The 16,390-nt window shown below is 36.4% G+C and overlaps 1 protein-coding gene across 14 annotated transcripts in view; it reads left to right on the forward strand.

The window, feature by feature from the left end:
- Positions 1 to 16,390, forward strand: part of OXR1 (oxidation resistance 1) — a 796,801-nt gene that overhangs the window by 760,734 nt on the left and 19,677 nt on the right. Inside the window, exon 1 of one of the 14 annotated variants that reach the window (XM_008255825.5) lies at positions 9,617 to 9,877. The exons of 12 other annotated variants lie outside the window; for them this stretch is intronic. In XM_008255825.5, the coding sequence (XP_008254047.2) occupies positions 9,812 to 9,877 (66 nt within the window). In that variant the 5' untranslated portion in view covers positions 9,617 to 9,811. Of the gene's footprint in view, positions 1 to 9,616; positions 9,878 to 16,390 lie in introns of those variants that run through there. One more of the 14 variants, XM_008255824.5, reaches the window with a different exon arrangement.

Below are 16,390 nucleotides of genomic sequence, written 5' to 3' on the forward strand. Positions count from 1 at the left end.
TTTAAGAACTGATATGTGATTCTGTTATTGGATAGTTTTTAAATATATTCAGAACAACTTGAATAAATGATCTACCTTTTCAGCTGTGGGCTTTATGAAATCTAAATAGGATCTGAATAAATCTAAACCTAAAGAAAATCAGTTATTTCCAATGAAAATTTAGTGTCTGAACTTGATAGAGTAGTATAATATACTCTACTACATACAGATACAGTTCTTACAGTTATAGTTGTATATAAAATTACTATTACAGTTACTATCGAGCATTTAAAAGATGGCCAGTCTGAATTGAGAGATGTTATAAAAATATACACTGAATTTTGATGATCTAAAATTGAAAGAAGAATGTCAAGTGTCTTTTAAAATATTAATGTTAAAATGATTTGATTGATAGGTTAAATAAAATATATTAAAATTTTTTCACTACTTTTTAATGTGGCTATTAGAAATTTACAGTCAAATATGTATTCTTTATCTTTTCTGCAGTGTGGATCTAGTGCCTGATAGATAATAATTACCTAAAAAGTATAGTAAACTATTTTCTAATTTTAGATGCTGAAATTACCTTTTAAATAAAGAAATTTGGCTAGAACACTTTGTAAGGGAGGAGTACTTAAAAATGTGAAGTGATGTTTTTTCATTTTCTATGTAGGGGTGGGATGAAATTATTCTGGCTACCAACTTGGGCACCAGTCTATTTTTACTTGGCTTCAGAGATGACTGTTAGGCAGAAATACCATTAAAAGCGATCAGTTCAAAGATTTTGGTACAAAAATTTTTCAAGTCCCTGAGTTGTTTTGGTCATAATACGTTTTTTTTTTTTTTTTTTTTTTTTTTCATGAGCTTTTTGGTGATGCTTTGTGTTATGCTGTCCTTTAATCTTATTTCAAGATTATTTTCCATAGTACTTCAACTGTTCAAATTTATGAACTTTTACTCCTGTATTATTATCATTGTTAGTCTAAACTGTGTCAAAAACACTCATTAACTATGACACCACAAATTACTAAAATGAAAATTATATAATATTTAATAGAGCTTAGTTCAAAAATATGCAATTGGAAAGTTAGTCCCATTGAAGATAATTAGAAAAGGCTGTAATTTTTTTTAAAGATTTTATTTACTTATTTGAGAGGTAGAGTTACAGAGAGTGAGATAGAGACGGAGAGAAAGGTCTCCCATCCCCTGCTTCACTCCCCAAATGGCCGCAAAGGCCAGAGCTGAGTCCATCTGAAGCCAGGAGCCAGGAGTATCTTCCGGGTCTCCTACGTGGGTGCAGGGGCCCAAGCGCTTGGTCAGTCTTTCACTGGTTTTTCAGGCCATCACAAGAGAGCTGGATTGGAAAGGAGCAGCTGGGACACAAACCAGCACTCATATGGGATGCGAAGGGTTAACCTACTGTGCCACAGCACTGGCCCCAAAGGCTGGAAATTAAGAATTAGATATAATGTGGAAAGCAAAGAAAAGCAATATTACAGATTTATACAATGGATTCCAGGGAAAAGGGAAGCCTGAAGAAACCAATATTTACTCAGAAAAACAAAATATAGTGAAATTTTAAGGTGGTTATGAGTAAGATCCCCAGTGGCATAGTCTAAAGTATTTAAAAACCCAAATTATCTTTCAAGTCTGTTTTGGGGCTCATTTAAAACTGTATTTAGCTTCATAATTTATATGTTACAATATAAAATAAAATCTGAAATTTCTGATCATGTAGTAAAAATGATGCTACAGTAAAATGAGTAAATTTTACCCTGTCAGCAGGCCCCATGATACATTATTGTATCTCTGGGTTATCTCCTCATCCATCCCAACTACCAGCTTCAGTGATTCAGTGGTCTATACTAGAATCTTGTCATTGTCTTAGATTTCAAAGTGTCACATGTGTTTTGTATGCCAGTCTTGGCTACTTGACTGCAAAGGCCTCAGTATTGGAAATTTTTAAGCTAAAATAATTTGCCTCTTATCTTTTGTGTGGGCTTTTCACTCCTTTTGATGTAAGAGCTGGGAGAATAAGTTTTCCCAAAATTTTTCATCTCTAAAGCTAATTTTATACCGCATGTAATTCAGTGTCTCTCTATTCCATACCTAATAATGAAAACATTCATAAGATGATAAATAAAAACATTTAAGAAACTGGCTTTAATAAATCAGTTTCAATTGATGTGGTAGTTTATCTCCCAAGCCTATGCTTTTTGATTAAAAAATGTGTTAAGGTTAAATGTCAGTAAGTGATAATACATTTAGTCTTTTATTTTAAAATGATTGATATTATAGTATGTTTACCCCATACAAACTTGTTTTTTTTTTTTAAAAAAAAGTGTTGATTTAAAGAGAGAAAATGGTATGCATTCCATATAGTTATATTTCCAAGAAAACAACCACACTGCCCTCACTCTCCTGCTCTCCCCGAGTCTCCCTCTCTCCTTCCCTCTACTCTCTTCATCAGTTTTTGCAAGGACATCATTTTAATTTACTCTGCATTCACAGGCTTAATTCAACATTAATCATATATTTAACAAGTAAAAAGTAGGGAGACCACAGTTATATAAGAGTATAAACATGAGCTGAAAATGACAGTCATATGCCAAATTGACTTTTTCATTCCTGTACATTTTTTGTATTCTATATTAGCTGCTACATATCAGAGAAAGTATAATGATTTTGTCTTTCTGAGATGGAATTATTTCACTAAGCATAATGGTTTCCAGTTACATACTTATTTTGCAAAAGACGGGATTTAATTCTTTTTATAGCTGAGTAGCATTCATTAATGTATATATGCCACAGTTTATTTATCTAGTCATCAGCTGATGGACATCTGGGCTGATTCCGTATCTTAGATATTGTAAATTGAGTTGCAGTAAACATGGGGTAATGTACGTGCAGTTAACATAGCCTAATGGATCTGGCTAAAACTTAGAAAACTATATTGAATAACAGTGGTGAAAATGGACATCCTTGTCTAGTTCTGGATCTTAGTGGAAATGCTTCCAACTTTTCCCCATTCAATATGATTGCTAACTGTGGCTTTGTCATATATTGCATTGATTGCTTTGAGGAATGTTCTTTCTATTCCTAGTTTCCTTAAGGATTATATCATGGAAGGATGTTATATTTTATCAGATTCTTTCTCTGTAATGCTTAAGATAATCGTATGGTATTTATTCTTCAGTTTGTTAATGTGTTCATTTGCATATGTTGAGCTATCTCTGCATACAAAGGATAAATCCCATTTGATCTGGGTGACTGATTTTCTGGTCTGTTGTTGGTTTCGATTAACTAGGATTTTGTTGAGGATTTTTGCTTCTATGTTCATCAGTGATATTGATCTGTAGTTCTTTTATTTGCAGAATCTTTTTCTGGTTTTGGAATTAAGGTGATGCAGGCTTCACAGAAGGAATTTGGGAGGATTCCCTCCCTTTCTATTGTTTTGAGTCATTTAAGAAGAATTGGAATTAGTTTTTTAAAAGTCTGGTAGAATTCAGCAGCGAAGCCATCCAATCCTGGGCTTTTCTTTGTTGGGAGAGTCTTTATTACTGAATCAATCTCCATCTTGGTTATTAGTCTGTTTATGTGTTCTATTTCTTCATGACTCCATTTTGGTAGATGGTATGTGTCCAAGAATATCCATTTCTTCTAGGTTTTCCGATTTGATGGGATATTGATGTTTGTAGTAATTCCTGATTTTTTTTTTATTTCTATGTTATGCATTGTTACATATCTTTTGTCATCTTTGATTTTACTTTTTAAAAATTTTTTTAAAGATTTTACTTATTTGAGAGGTAGAGTTACAGACAGAGAGAGGCAGAGACAGAAAGGTCTTCCATCTGCTGATTCACTCCCCAAATGGCCGCAATGGCTGGCGCGGAGCTGATCTGAGGCCAAGAGCCAGGAGCTTCCTCTGGGTCTATTAGGAGTTCTATATGCTTCCTGTACTCGGATTTCTTTCTTTCTTTCTTTCTTTCTTTCTTTCTTTCTTTCTTTCTTTCTTTCTTTCTTTCTTTCTTTCTTTCCTTCTTTCCTTCTTTCCTTCTTTCCTTCTTTCCTTCTTTCCTTCTTTCCTTCTTTCCTTCTTTCCTTCTTTCCTTCTTTCCTTCTTTCCTTCTTTCCTTTTCTTCCCTTCCTTCCTTCCCTCCCTCCCTCCCTCCCTCCCTCCTTACTTCCCTCCCTCCCTTCCCTCCCTCCTTCCCTCCCTCCCTCCTTCCTTCTCTCCCTCCCTTCCTTCCCTCCCTCCCTTCCCTCCCTCCCTCCCTCCCTTCCCTCCCTCCCTCCTTCCTTCCCTCCCTCCTTCCCTCCCTCCCTCCTTCCTTCCCTCCCTCCTTCCTTCCCTCCCTCCTTCCCTCCCTCCCTCCTTCCTTCCCTCCCTCCTTCCTTTCTTTCTTGACAGGCAGAGTGGACAGTGAGAGAGAGATTTGCCGTTGGTTCACCCTCCAATGGCCGCCGTGGCCGGCGCACTGTGGCCAGTGCACCATGCTGATCCGATGGCAGGAGCCAGGTACTTATCCGGTCTCCCATGGGGTGCAGGGCCCAAGCACTTGGGCCATCCTCCACTGCACCCCTGGCCACAGCAGAGAGCTGGCCTGGAAGAGGGGCAACCAGGACAGAATCCGGTGCCCCGACCAGGACTAGAACCCGGTGTGCCGGTGCCGCAAGGCAGAGGATTAGCCTAGTGAGCCGCGACGCCGGCCGGATATCCTTTCTTTATAAAAATTTGGGAACTGTTCTGTTATTATTTTGTTGAAAAGGCCTTCTCTCTTTACACACACCTTCAAGAACTCCTAAGACGTGTATGTTTGGTCGTTTGGTAGCATACCATAGATCTTGAACACTCTTTTGAGTTTTTCTAAATTTTTTTTTGGTCTTCCTCTGGCTTAGATTGTTTTAAAAGTAATTTTTTCTGTTTCTAATTTTAACACCATTATAGTTATATAAATCTAAAATATTTAACCTGATCTTAGCATTTTAGGACATAAAATATATTGTCATTATTGGATTTGGTTTTTTGCTACTGTATGGTGTTTCTTTTTATGGAGTTAGTTCTGTTTTCATAGCTGTCAGTACTGCTGCAGCTTCTAAGAAGCACCATATAAAAAGGGTTTTCATTGTTTGGTTAATATCTGATTTCTCCATTAGTGAGTCTTCTGGTATTCTCTCTATTTAACACATATTTTTATCTTATTTTAAATTATTTATTTAATTTGACAGGCTGGGAGACCTACATACAGAGAGATAAACAGAGATCTTCCATCCTCTGGTTCACTCCCCAAATTTCTTCAGTGGCCTTGGCTAGGCTGGGTGGGGTTGGGCTGAGAGTGGGGATCAGGAACTCAGTCTGGGTCTTCCACAGGGTAACATGGACACATAGTCTTCAGCCATTACATGTCACCTCCCAGATTATACATTAGCAGGAAGCTTTAATTGGGAATGTAAGCCATTCCTCATTTCCAGTCACTCCAGTATGGGATGTGAACATCCATGTGGCATCTTTTTTTTTTTTTTTTTAAGAAAACTTTTATTTAATAAATACAAATTTCATAGGTATAGCTTTAGGAATCTAGTGGTTCTTCCCCTATACCTACCCTCCTATCCCCTCTCCCATCCCATCCCATTCTTCATTAAGATTTGTTTTAATTAACTTCATATACAGAAAACCAACTCTAAGTAAAAAGTTCCACAGTTTGCATCCACATAGACAAAGTATAAAATACTGTATGAAAACAAGTTTTACAGTTAATTTTCATAGTACAACTCATTAAGGACCGAGGTTCTACATGGTGAATAAGTGCACAGTGACTTCTGTTGTTGATTTAACAATTGATACACTTATTTGTGACATCCAAGACTCTTGACATGCATGAGCTGCCAAGGCTATGGAAGCTTTTTGAGTCAACAGACTCTGTCAGTATTTAGACAGGGTCATAAGCGAAGTGAAAGTTCTCTTCTCCCTTCAGAGAAAAGTACATCCTTCTTTGATGGGCCCTTCTTTCCCCTGGGGTCTTGCTCACAGAGATCCTTCATGTAGATCATTTTTTTGCCACCAATGTGGCATCTCTAACCACTCCTCCAAAAACTTACTCCTCATTTTGTTTCTATTATTATTAAAGCACAAGTAATACCAAAATTATCTCTTCTAAGCATAACCAGTGAAATGCATGTGGAATTGATTGCTCAATAATGAAGGAACTGTTTAAAGTAGCAACACATATACCACATTTTTTCAGATAAAAGCAGTTTTTTAAAAATATATTTGATACTGGTTGAGTAATTAAATAACTCAAGAAGAAATTTAGTAATTCTGAAAAAGGTAAAAATCAGAAGGATTAGAAACTTAATTAGAATTTATAGGTTGATATAAGCTATCTTATGTAATATTTCTGTATTACATATCTGTGTAATTATAAATATATGTTGTAGACTATGTTTTCTCTGACAGCATTTGACACCCAGGAGTTATGCCTAATATGGTCTGACTATTGATATTATTAAAAATTACCTGAGGAAAGTTCTTTGCTTTTTAAAGACTTATTTGTTTATTTGAAAGGCAGAATTAAAGAGAGTGAGAAGGAGAGCAAGAGAGAGACAGAGAGGAAGAAAGAGCACGAGCATTCATTCCTCTGTTTCACTTCTCAAATGGCTGTAACACCTGGGGTTGGGCCATGCTGTAGCCAGGAGCCTGGAACTACATCCAGGTCTCCTATGTGGGGGCAGGGGTGCAAGCTTTGAGGCCATCTTTACTGCTTTGCCAGATGCATTGGCAGGGAGTGGATTGGAAGAGGAGCTGCAGGAACTCTAACCAGTGGTTTGTAGGGGATGCTGCTGGTGTTACAGGTGGTGATTTAACCCACTGAGCCACAACATGAGCCCCAAGGAAAGGTTTGACTAGGTGCTTTGCTTTTTCTCTGTTAACAATATTTGCCTCAATCACTAGCCAAAAGTTACTAACTATACAATTTTCATTGAAAATCCAAAATATAATTTAATATAGATTGTGAGAAGAGAAAGAATAGGCTGAAGACAAACTAATTTATGATTTCACATATTAAAACTCTAAAATATTACTGTAAATATTTGATAAGGAAGATTTTATGTTACACTTTCGAGTAGAGAAGTCCCAATATAATATAAGCTAATCCAGTAGTTTTCCCAATAAATTAAGTAGTGGGGGAGAGATGGTTAAATTGACTACATGATTATTAGGGCTGTTTATATTCAACTAGTAAACTGATAGTATTTTAAAAGTGCTTCATCTTATATTCTGTTGTACACTAATAACAAATTGACATCTGTTTCAATATCAGAGATATTTACACAAATTTAAATGATTTAGCTATATGAATTCTAAATAACAAAGGGCAGATGGTTAGCCTAATGGTTAAGGCTCTGGCTGAGAACCTATACCCCACATGAAGTACCTTGGTTTGACTCACTGCTGTAGCTCTTCACTAAAACTTTCTGCTAATGCCGACCCTGGGAGGCAACCAGTGATAGTGACTGAGTTACTGTAATGCACTAGGAGACTGGGTTGCGATCTTTGCTCCCAGCTTCCTTCCTATGGCCCGGCCCCAGCCAATGGGGGCATTTGGTAAGTGAACCAGCTAGTGGGAACTCTTTCTGTTCACTTGTCTCTTTCTTTCTGTTTCTGTGTCTCTTAACTAAATTTTTTAAATAATAATAAATAAATATTACCTTAAGAAAGACTTACTGTACTCATTTTGTTTGGCAGATACTGTTTTATGATTAGGCAGGGTTTGGCTTCTAGAATCAGAAAACTACACTCAATAGTTTTAAACTGTTTGTTCTTCAGATATGATCCTCAGATCATCATCAGTAGCAGCATTTGGGAATTTTGTAGAAATGCAAATTCTTAGGCCACATTCCAATCTGCTTAATTAGGAATTAACATTGTAATTTAGCAAACACTCCAGGTGATGTCTGATACAAGCTAAAATTTGTGTATCATTGGTTTAGCTCTGTCAGGACCCATTCTGTCTAGATTTGGAACCAGCCACCTCAGACACACATGGTTGGAATGATAACTGAGCAAAATCAAAGCTGCATTAGAAAGTAGGGACAAGGATGGCTGCTGAGTAGGAAATCAACACAGTAAGCTATGCTATGCTTGATGTTTTTGTTTTGTTTTTAGTATTTAATTGAAACCTCATTTTGGAGTGCAATATTTTTAGATTTATTTATCTATTTATTCAAAAGGCAAAGTAACAGAGAGAGACAGAGATAGAGAGAGTCTCCAAAATCCTGCAACAGCCATGGCTGAGCCAGGCTGGGTCCAGGAGCCAGGAACTCCGTCTAGGTCCTCCACATGGTTGGCAGGGACTTGAGTATTTTGGCCATTGTCTGCTGCTTTCCTAGGCTTGTTAGTAGCAAACTATGTTAGGAGGTGCCAGCGTTGCAAGTGGTGGCTTAACCCACTGTGCCATTATGCTGACCTCCCCTCCCTGTTACACACACACACATGTATTATTTTTCTTTTTAGAATAAAAGGCTGGAAGTTATGACAAGGTTTCAAAATAATGACTTCCTCCTCCTGACCCCCTAAATAATTATTGATGGTCACATAGGGTGAGTTCTTGATGAGGTGGTAGGGCGTAGACCACAGTGTGCCATATATATAAGGAGAATGTAAAATCTGTGTGGAGATGATGATAATGTACCTATGAAACTCTGAAAGAGGGAGCTTAGGTAATTCCAGAGGGGATGACTGGAGGCAACAGGAAGGGAGGGATAGCTGGTGTGTAGGGGATGGAGTGTGTCTAATGTGGCATGTGCTGTTCCTGTCCAGGCATGGGTTGGGATGTGGAAAAAGAAGATATGAGGATATGGGTGAGATACAGTGTTGTGTTTAAAAAGCTCTGTGTGTGTGTGTGTGTGTGTGTGTGTATAAGAGATGCCATTGTGTATGCACATAGTAAGGTAAAAGGGAAGAAACTGGTTTACCCCAAAATGAAAATATTCAGAGATACAATTATGGTATTGGTATTCTAGTTAAAATGGAGCTTTAGATAACCTCAGCTTATGTATAGTTCCTTTCTCATGTTTAAAAATATTAATTTCCTTGGTTGTATTAATCATAACCACTAATTAATAAAGTATACATAGGGCATAGTGAATATAAGAATCTCAAGAAATACAATGTTGGAAAATGAAGTTTGCATTGGGGCATATTATAGGCAAAGAAATTTTCTAGTCAGTTTGAATATTTGTCTAGAATTTGTTTTTAGTAGATTAGCTTTATTTTTACATAGTCATTCTATAAAATTTGACAGCAAGGAGCCTAAAACTATATGTTACTACTTAAAAATGCTAACAGAAAAGATAAAATTTTACAGGATTTTTTGCTGAAAATAACAGAATTTTAAAACTATATGAGCAAACAAAAGTGTTGAAATCATTTATGTACTTCTAAAGGGACTCTGGAAATTGTTCTTATGTTTTTTGTGACTGAGTTACTTTTTGTATATTTCTTAATATACTGGTGTTTGGAAATACATGCTCTGTGTCTTTAAACTTTTGAGCCCTTTCTTTTCACATTTGGGTACAGTGCAACCAAACTTAAGCCTGGGAAACCCTCTCTTCCCTCCCCAGTTTCACAGTCTCCACTCAGGACTATTTTTGCAGTGAATACCACTTGTGATTAGCTCCCTGTCTTGTCAATCAAATCTTTGTCTCTAGCAAACTGTTTTGTCACTGTAGTAGGGCTCTGGTGCTGGAAATTTATCTTTGACAGAGGAAGAATGCTTTTGAAAACAGTTCTTACGTGATTCGATGTAACTTAATTTGTTCTCGAAAGGAAATGTCTCGTCTCTGGTATGGAAAAAAAGGCAGAAGACATCAACCAATTAATCACAAATATACTCTGGTAAATCTTAGTCAATTTCTATATATACTAGTCATTATATGGTGACATTATATAAAATTGTGCAATTTCTGAAAGTTTAAGCATTGAGAGTATTTGTAGAGTACATAATTGTATGATTGTAGAAATTGCCTTTTAGGTTATTTTTGTTAGTTCTAAGTAATAAAAAAAGAAATTATTTTGTTTTTTGAAAGTGTTTTGTTTTACTATTCTAGACCAACAGGAAGGTACAAAATCTTAATTGCTGCCTTTATGCTTTTTACTTAAGCTTAACTTTATAGGAAAATACTCAGAATTTTTTCCATGATTAAAAATAAATTTAGTAGAACAGACTAAATTAATTTTTATTGACTAGATCCCGAACTCGATACTTTTATAGTATTATTTATTTAAGGGCATAATTTTAACCATTCTTGAAAAAGCTGTTTAAAAAGTTTCAAGCAGTGCTACCTAATACAAAACTTAGATATTCTAGTAAAGGAAAATTTCAGTCAACTGTACTATTTTAAGAATTCTAGTTATTTTTCAGAGTAAATATCTGTACATTCTTTGTTATAAAATGTATTGCCCATTACTCTTTCTGAGGTAATCCATGATAATATTTTTCCTCATGAATGTTAATTTTATTTTTGCTGTAATTACAAATAACATAAATAAGGCCAGTTATAAACTTATAACCAGAAATGACTTTGGGACGTGTCCCCAAAGCAGCCTGCTTCTCTTAAATGTTAAGAATACCAGAATGATTTTGACTGGTGTTATTTTTTATTATAATTTGTGATTTTTTAAAATATTTATTTATTTATTTGAAAGGTACAGTTACAGAGAGGCAGAGGCAGAGAGAGGTCTTCCATCTGCTAGTTCACACCCCAGATGGCCACAATGACCAGAGCTGGGTCCATCCGAAGCCAGGAGCTTCTTACAGGTCTCCACGTGGGTGCAGGGGTCCAAGCACTTAGGTCATCTTCTACTGCTTTCCCAGGCCATAGCAGAGAACTGGATCAGAAGTGGAGCAGCTAGGTCTTGAACTGGTGCCCATGTGGGATGCAGGCACTGCAGTTGATGGCTTTACTTGCTAAGCCACTGCACCGGCCATTAGAATTTTATTTATATATTATATGAGCATATAGAGATTTAGGTATCTGAAATGGTTGATTTGTAAAATCATGATCATTTATTTACAAGGTTATCCAGCAAGCACAGCTTTTTTTTTTTTTAAATCAAGAATAGCCCTGCTACTCATATATATATATTTAATTTTTAGTTTGAATAATCACTTGTCAACTGTTTGGTAAGACTTCAGTACAGTTTAACACAAACAAGCAAAATAACTAGTGACTGAGTTGAATTTTATGGGCCACTAAAAGGTACATCACACACTTACTATACTCACTGATTCCTGTTCATTCATATTAGGGGCTGGTGTGTTATTTTTTCAGAAATCTTATCTCTTCCTTGAGAAAATGTTAACAGCTTGCCAGTACAAATAGTTTATGTATGTATTATTTGATATAATATTCACAATAACCTTGATAGCCCACTGGATATTGCCCATTTTAAAGAAGTGGAAACAGAGACATGGAGTGGTTTTTTTTTTTTTTTTTTTTTTTTTAATCTTTTATTTAATGAATATAAATTTCCAAAGTACGTCTCATGGGTTACAATGGCTTTCCCCCCCATACCGTCCCTCCCACCCACCACCCTCCCCTTTCCCACTCCCTCTCCCCTTCCATTCACATCAAGATTCATTTTCGATTATCTTAGTATACAGAAGATCAGCTTATTATACCTTAAGTAAGGATTTCAACAGTTTGTTCCCACACAGAAACATAAAGTGAAAAATAATAGATGATTTTTTTTAAATGATGATGAAATCAGATCAGACCTATTGTCATGTTTAATCCCAGTGAGAGTCAAGTTGGGAATTGATAGTTTCTTTTTTTTTTTTTTTTTTTTTTAACAGAAGATCAGTTTAGTGTACATTAAGTAAAGATTTCAACAGTTTGCACCCCCATAGAAACACAAAGTGAAATATACTGTTTGAGTACTCGTTATAGCATTAAGCCTCAGTGTACAGCACATTAAGGACAGAGATCCTACATGAGGAGTAAGTGCACAGTGACTCCTGTTGTTGACTTTACAAATTGACAATGGAGTGGTTCTTGACCTCAGCTGTCATGGAGTATACACAGTTTGACACTAGCACATTTTTTGCTTCAGCAGGATGCTTTTTAAGGTTTCCTAAAATGGTATATTATGGTTAGTTCTGATGTGTAGGTAATCTCAGGTCTCAATATGCTGGCTGTTTCCCTTGCCATTTTTAAAGTGACTATCCTCGGGGCACCAGATTCTGTCCCAGTTGCCCCTCTTCCAGGCCAGCTCTCTGCTGTGGCCCGGGAGTGCAGTGGAGGATGGCCCAAGTGCTTGGGCCCTGCACCCGCATGGGAGACCAGGATAAGCACCTGGCTCCTGCCTTCGGATAGGCGCGGTGCACCGGCCACAGGGCGCCGGCCGCGGCAGCCATTGGAGGGTGAACCAACGGCAAAGGAAGACCTTTCTCTCTGTCTCTCTCTCTCACTGTCCACGCTGCCTGTCAAATAAATAAATAAATAAATAAATAAATAAAGTGACTATCCTGGGAGCTGGAGGTCAAGAAAAAGACTTGAGACAATTGAGATGAAAAACAAAAAATTAGCTGTTCTTTCACTTGTTTTGTAGATTAAGATTCCCTACAAGGTTTTACTCAAATGGACTCTTCTGCTTTAAAACTGAAAATAGAAAATGGTTCTCTTAGGAGAATAATTTGTTTTAGAACAAATGAAATTTGACCTTTTTGGACTCGGTATTTTGTAGATTGTTAGAATTCTTCATGTCATTGTTCAATAGATTAGTATTTAATAGACCTCAGTGATAAACCGTCTTATAGAACTAGTAATAATATGGCCATATGTTTACATAAACCTTGGCAGTATACACATTTGAATATAGTAGAACATCTGAAGTTCCTAGATACATGGTAACTTGGGTATAAAACAAAGTGATTTTTTCATTTTATTGAAGAGTTTGGTCTCAAAGATACTACCTTCCTAACAAGTGGAATACACCGTAGATAAAAAGTATGGATTTAACATTACCATCGGAACCACGTTGATCAAGCATGATTAACTGCCCTTGTCTTAATTTGTTTAAGGCTGAATTAAGGTTTATTCTGAAAATTTCAGTTTTAATCTCAATCAACAGCTACTGGAAGGTAATAATATATTTGTTACTGATGTGTCATGCCCCTTTTGTTTTTTGTCAGTAAGTTGTAGTTTGCTTGAAAATTCTTTAGCTTATTTCATAATAAGGTTTTATTCTTCATCATGTTAAAATAAGAAATTGTTTAATAGCAGCATTATTATCTGTATCGTTATTTCACAAATTCTGTCACCTTTTTAATATAGGCCCTGATATTTGAAAAGACAAACTTTTATTGTTTTAATGTATGAGAATAGAGGAGAAAAACATTCATCCTTCATGAATTATTTACACCTGTGCAAGTATTGGTTCTCAGAATTTTAAGAAGAGTTTATTTGAATATAAAATTTTTTCAAGTGGTCTTAGCTTAAGATTACAATAATGATGATAAAAGTATTCCTACTGACACTGTATAGTAAGTATTGTTAAATACTTAGCATGAGTTTACCTATTTAATCTTCATCTTCACAACCTTGTTAAATATTGCTTTATCCATTTTACAAGTGAAGAACAGTAAGCATATAACAGTCTTGCTCCAGCTAGTATGAGTCGGGGCTAAGGTTTCAATCTAGGCATTTTTGGCCCCCATTCATGCCCTTAAACTCTTTGCCATACTCGCTCTTAAAATCTTCAGAACATGAAAAGGATAGGGGAATTATTTCAGACATTTAATATTTCAGAATCTATTTTATATGTACCATATATATTGTTTGTTCATCATAAAAATTAAATTATGAATATTATTTCTATTTGAAAATCCAGAAATTGGGAATTTAAATAATGTTTTGAAAATTCATAAAATTACAAAAAGCAGAATTGAAATTAAGGTAATGGCCTACACCCAAATCCAGTATTGTTTCCAGTGGATTGTGATGTCTACTTGTGGCAACAGAAAATTTATTAATTAGTATTTATGTAAGTAACACCTAAATAAGGGCCTTATTGTAAGTAACACATCATATACTCTCTGGTCACTTAGAACTGATTTGAAAACAGACTATATACATACATCTGCAGTATAGAAAAAAATTTCTCTATGTATTTGACTCAGTAGTCAGAAAGCATATCTATTACCTATGCAAATTAGAAGGCGTTATAAAGTGAGTGTCTCAAATCACTAGCCAAATAAGAACTGCAGCGTTACTAATACATGTGTGTATGCCTGTGTGCTTTTTCTCGGTCTTCTTGAATGCCCTCCCGAGCTGGGTAATCACCTCCCTCAATTTCAGCCTTATTATTTCCATGAACTTTTTTAAATTAGATTTTTTTAAAGATTGATTTTATTTCTTTGAAACATAGAGTTACAGGGAGAGAGAAGGAGAGACAGAGACTCTTCCATCCACTGGTTCACTCCCACAGTGGCAACAGTGGCAGGAGCTGGGTTGATCCGAAGCCAGGAGCCAGGAGCTTCCTCCAGGTCTCCCATGTGGATACAAGGGCCCAAGCACTTGGGCTATCCTCTGCTTTCCCAGGCCACAGCAGAGAGCTAGATCCAAAGTGGAGCAGTCAGGACACAAACCAGCGCCCACATGGGATGCCAGAGGTGCAGGAGGAAGCTTAACCTACTATCCGGCCCTGAAAGGGAGAGATCTTCCATCTGCTGGTTCAAATTACCACAGTGGCTGGGTCTGGGCCAAACTGAAGCCGGGAGCCTAGGACTTCAGGTCTCCCACGTGGATGGCATCTTCTTCTGCTTTCCTAGGAACATTAGCAAGGAGCTGGCTCGGAAGTGGAGCAGCCAGGACTCAAACCTCCTCTCATAAGAGATGTCAGCATTGCAGGCAGCAGCACTACAGTGCCAGCAACAACATTTTTTTGTTTTGTTTTGTTTTTCAAAGAATAATTTCAGGTTTACAGAAAAATTGAATGAAAAATATGGAGAATTCCCTTATTCCTTCTTTTCCTTCACTCGGTTTCCGTATTATTCACATTCTGCAGTGGTGTGAGGTATTTCTTGTTAATTTATGAAGTATTATATTATCACCCAAAGACCATTGTTTATATTAGGTTTCATTTTTTGTCATATATTCCGTGGGTTTGAACAGTGTACAGTGACACGTTCTACAATTACAGGATCACATATTATGATTTCATTGCCCATAGTATAATTTCGCTGTCCTAAAAATTCCCTGTGCTATACCTACTCATTCCTCGTTACCTTTCCCTGTACACTTGAAACCTACTGATCTCTTACTGTTTCTATGATTTTGCCTTTCCTAAAGTATCATTTAGTTGAAATTATACAGTATGTGCCCTCTTCAAACTTCTTTATAGCAGTGTGCGTTTAAGATTCCTGTATGTCTTTTTCCCTGACAGCTGCTTTCTTTTTACCACTATTTACTACTCCATTGTATGGATGTATCAATTTGTTTATTCAGTCACCTATTGAAGGATACCATGGTTGCTTCTATGTTTGGGCACATACGTAATAAAGCAAAGTGTCATGTGTAGACTCTGTGTGGATATAAATTTTCATTATTTAGGTCCAGCATTATATGGTAAAGGTCATGTTTAGTTTCATGAGAAACTGCTAAACAATCTTTTAAAGTAGCTGTTCCATCTTGCATTGTACCAGCAATGAATGAAAATTTCTGTTGATCCACATTTTGTCAGCATTTGCTGTCACTGCTTTTAATTTTAGCTATTCAAATAGATGGGTAATCGTATCTCCTTGTTTTAATTTGTATTTTCCTGATGACATAGAATGTTGGACATTCTTTGTATTCTTATTTGCCACTCAGCATGTATTCTTTGCTGAGATGTTTATTCAGCTGTTTTGTCCAAGTTTTAATTAGGTTGCCTGTTTCTTGTTGCATTTTAAGAGTTCTTCATATACTTTAAATAACAGTCCTCTATCAGTTTTATGTTGCAAAGATTATCTCTTAGTCTGTAGTTTATCTTTTTATTCTCTTTGACAGTGTCTAATTTAATGACATTCATGTTACTACTTTACTCTCTCATGATTATGCTTTTGGTATTTTATCTAAAATTGCATGTTTAAACCCAAGGTCTCCTACATTTTTTCTTTTTTCATATTCATTTCTTTCATATTCATTTTTTAAATTCATTTGAAAGGCAGAATGACACACAGAGAAATCTTCCATCCACTGGTTGATTCTCCAAATGGCTGCAATGGCCTGGGCTGGACCAGGCTGAAGCCATGAGCCAGGAATTTCATCAAAGTCTCCCACATGGGAGGCAGGAGCCCAAGTACTTGGGCCAGCTTCACGGCTTTCCCAGTGCATTAGCCAGGAGCTGGATTGGAAGTGGGGCAGCTGG

This window comes from Oryctolagus cuniculus, chromosome 6, assembly GCF_051225735.1.
Source record: "Oryctolagus cuniculus isolate XC-2025 breed Fujian yellow rabbit chromosome 6, ASM5122573v1, whole genome shotgun sequence".
NCBI classification, from domain to species: Eukaryota; Metazoa; Chordata; class Mammalia; order Lagomorpha; family Leporidae; genus Oryctolagus; species Oryctolagus cuniculus.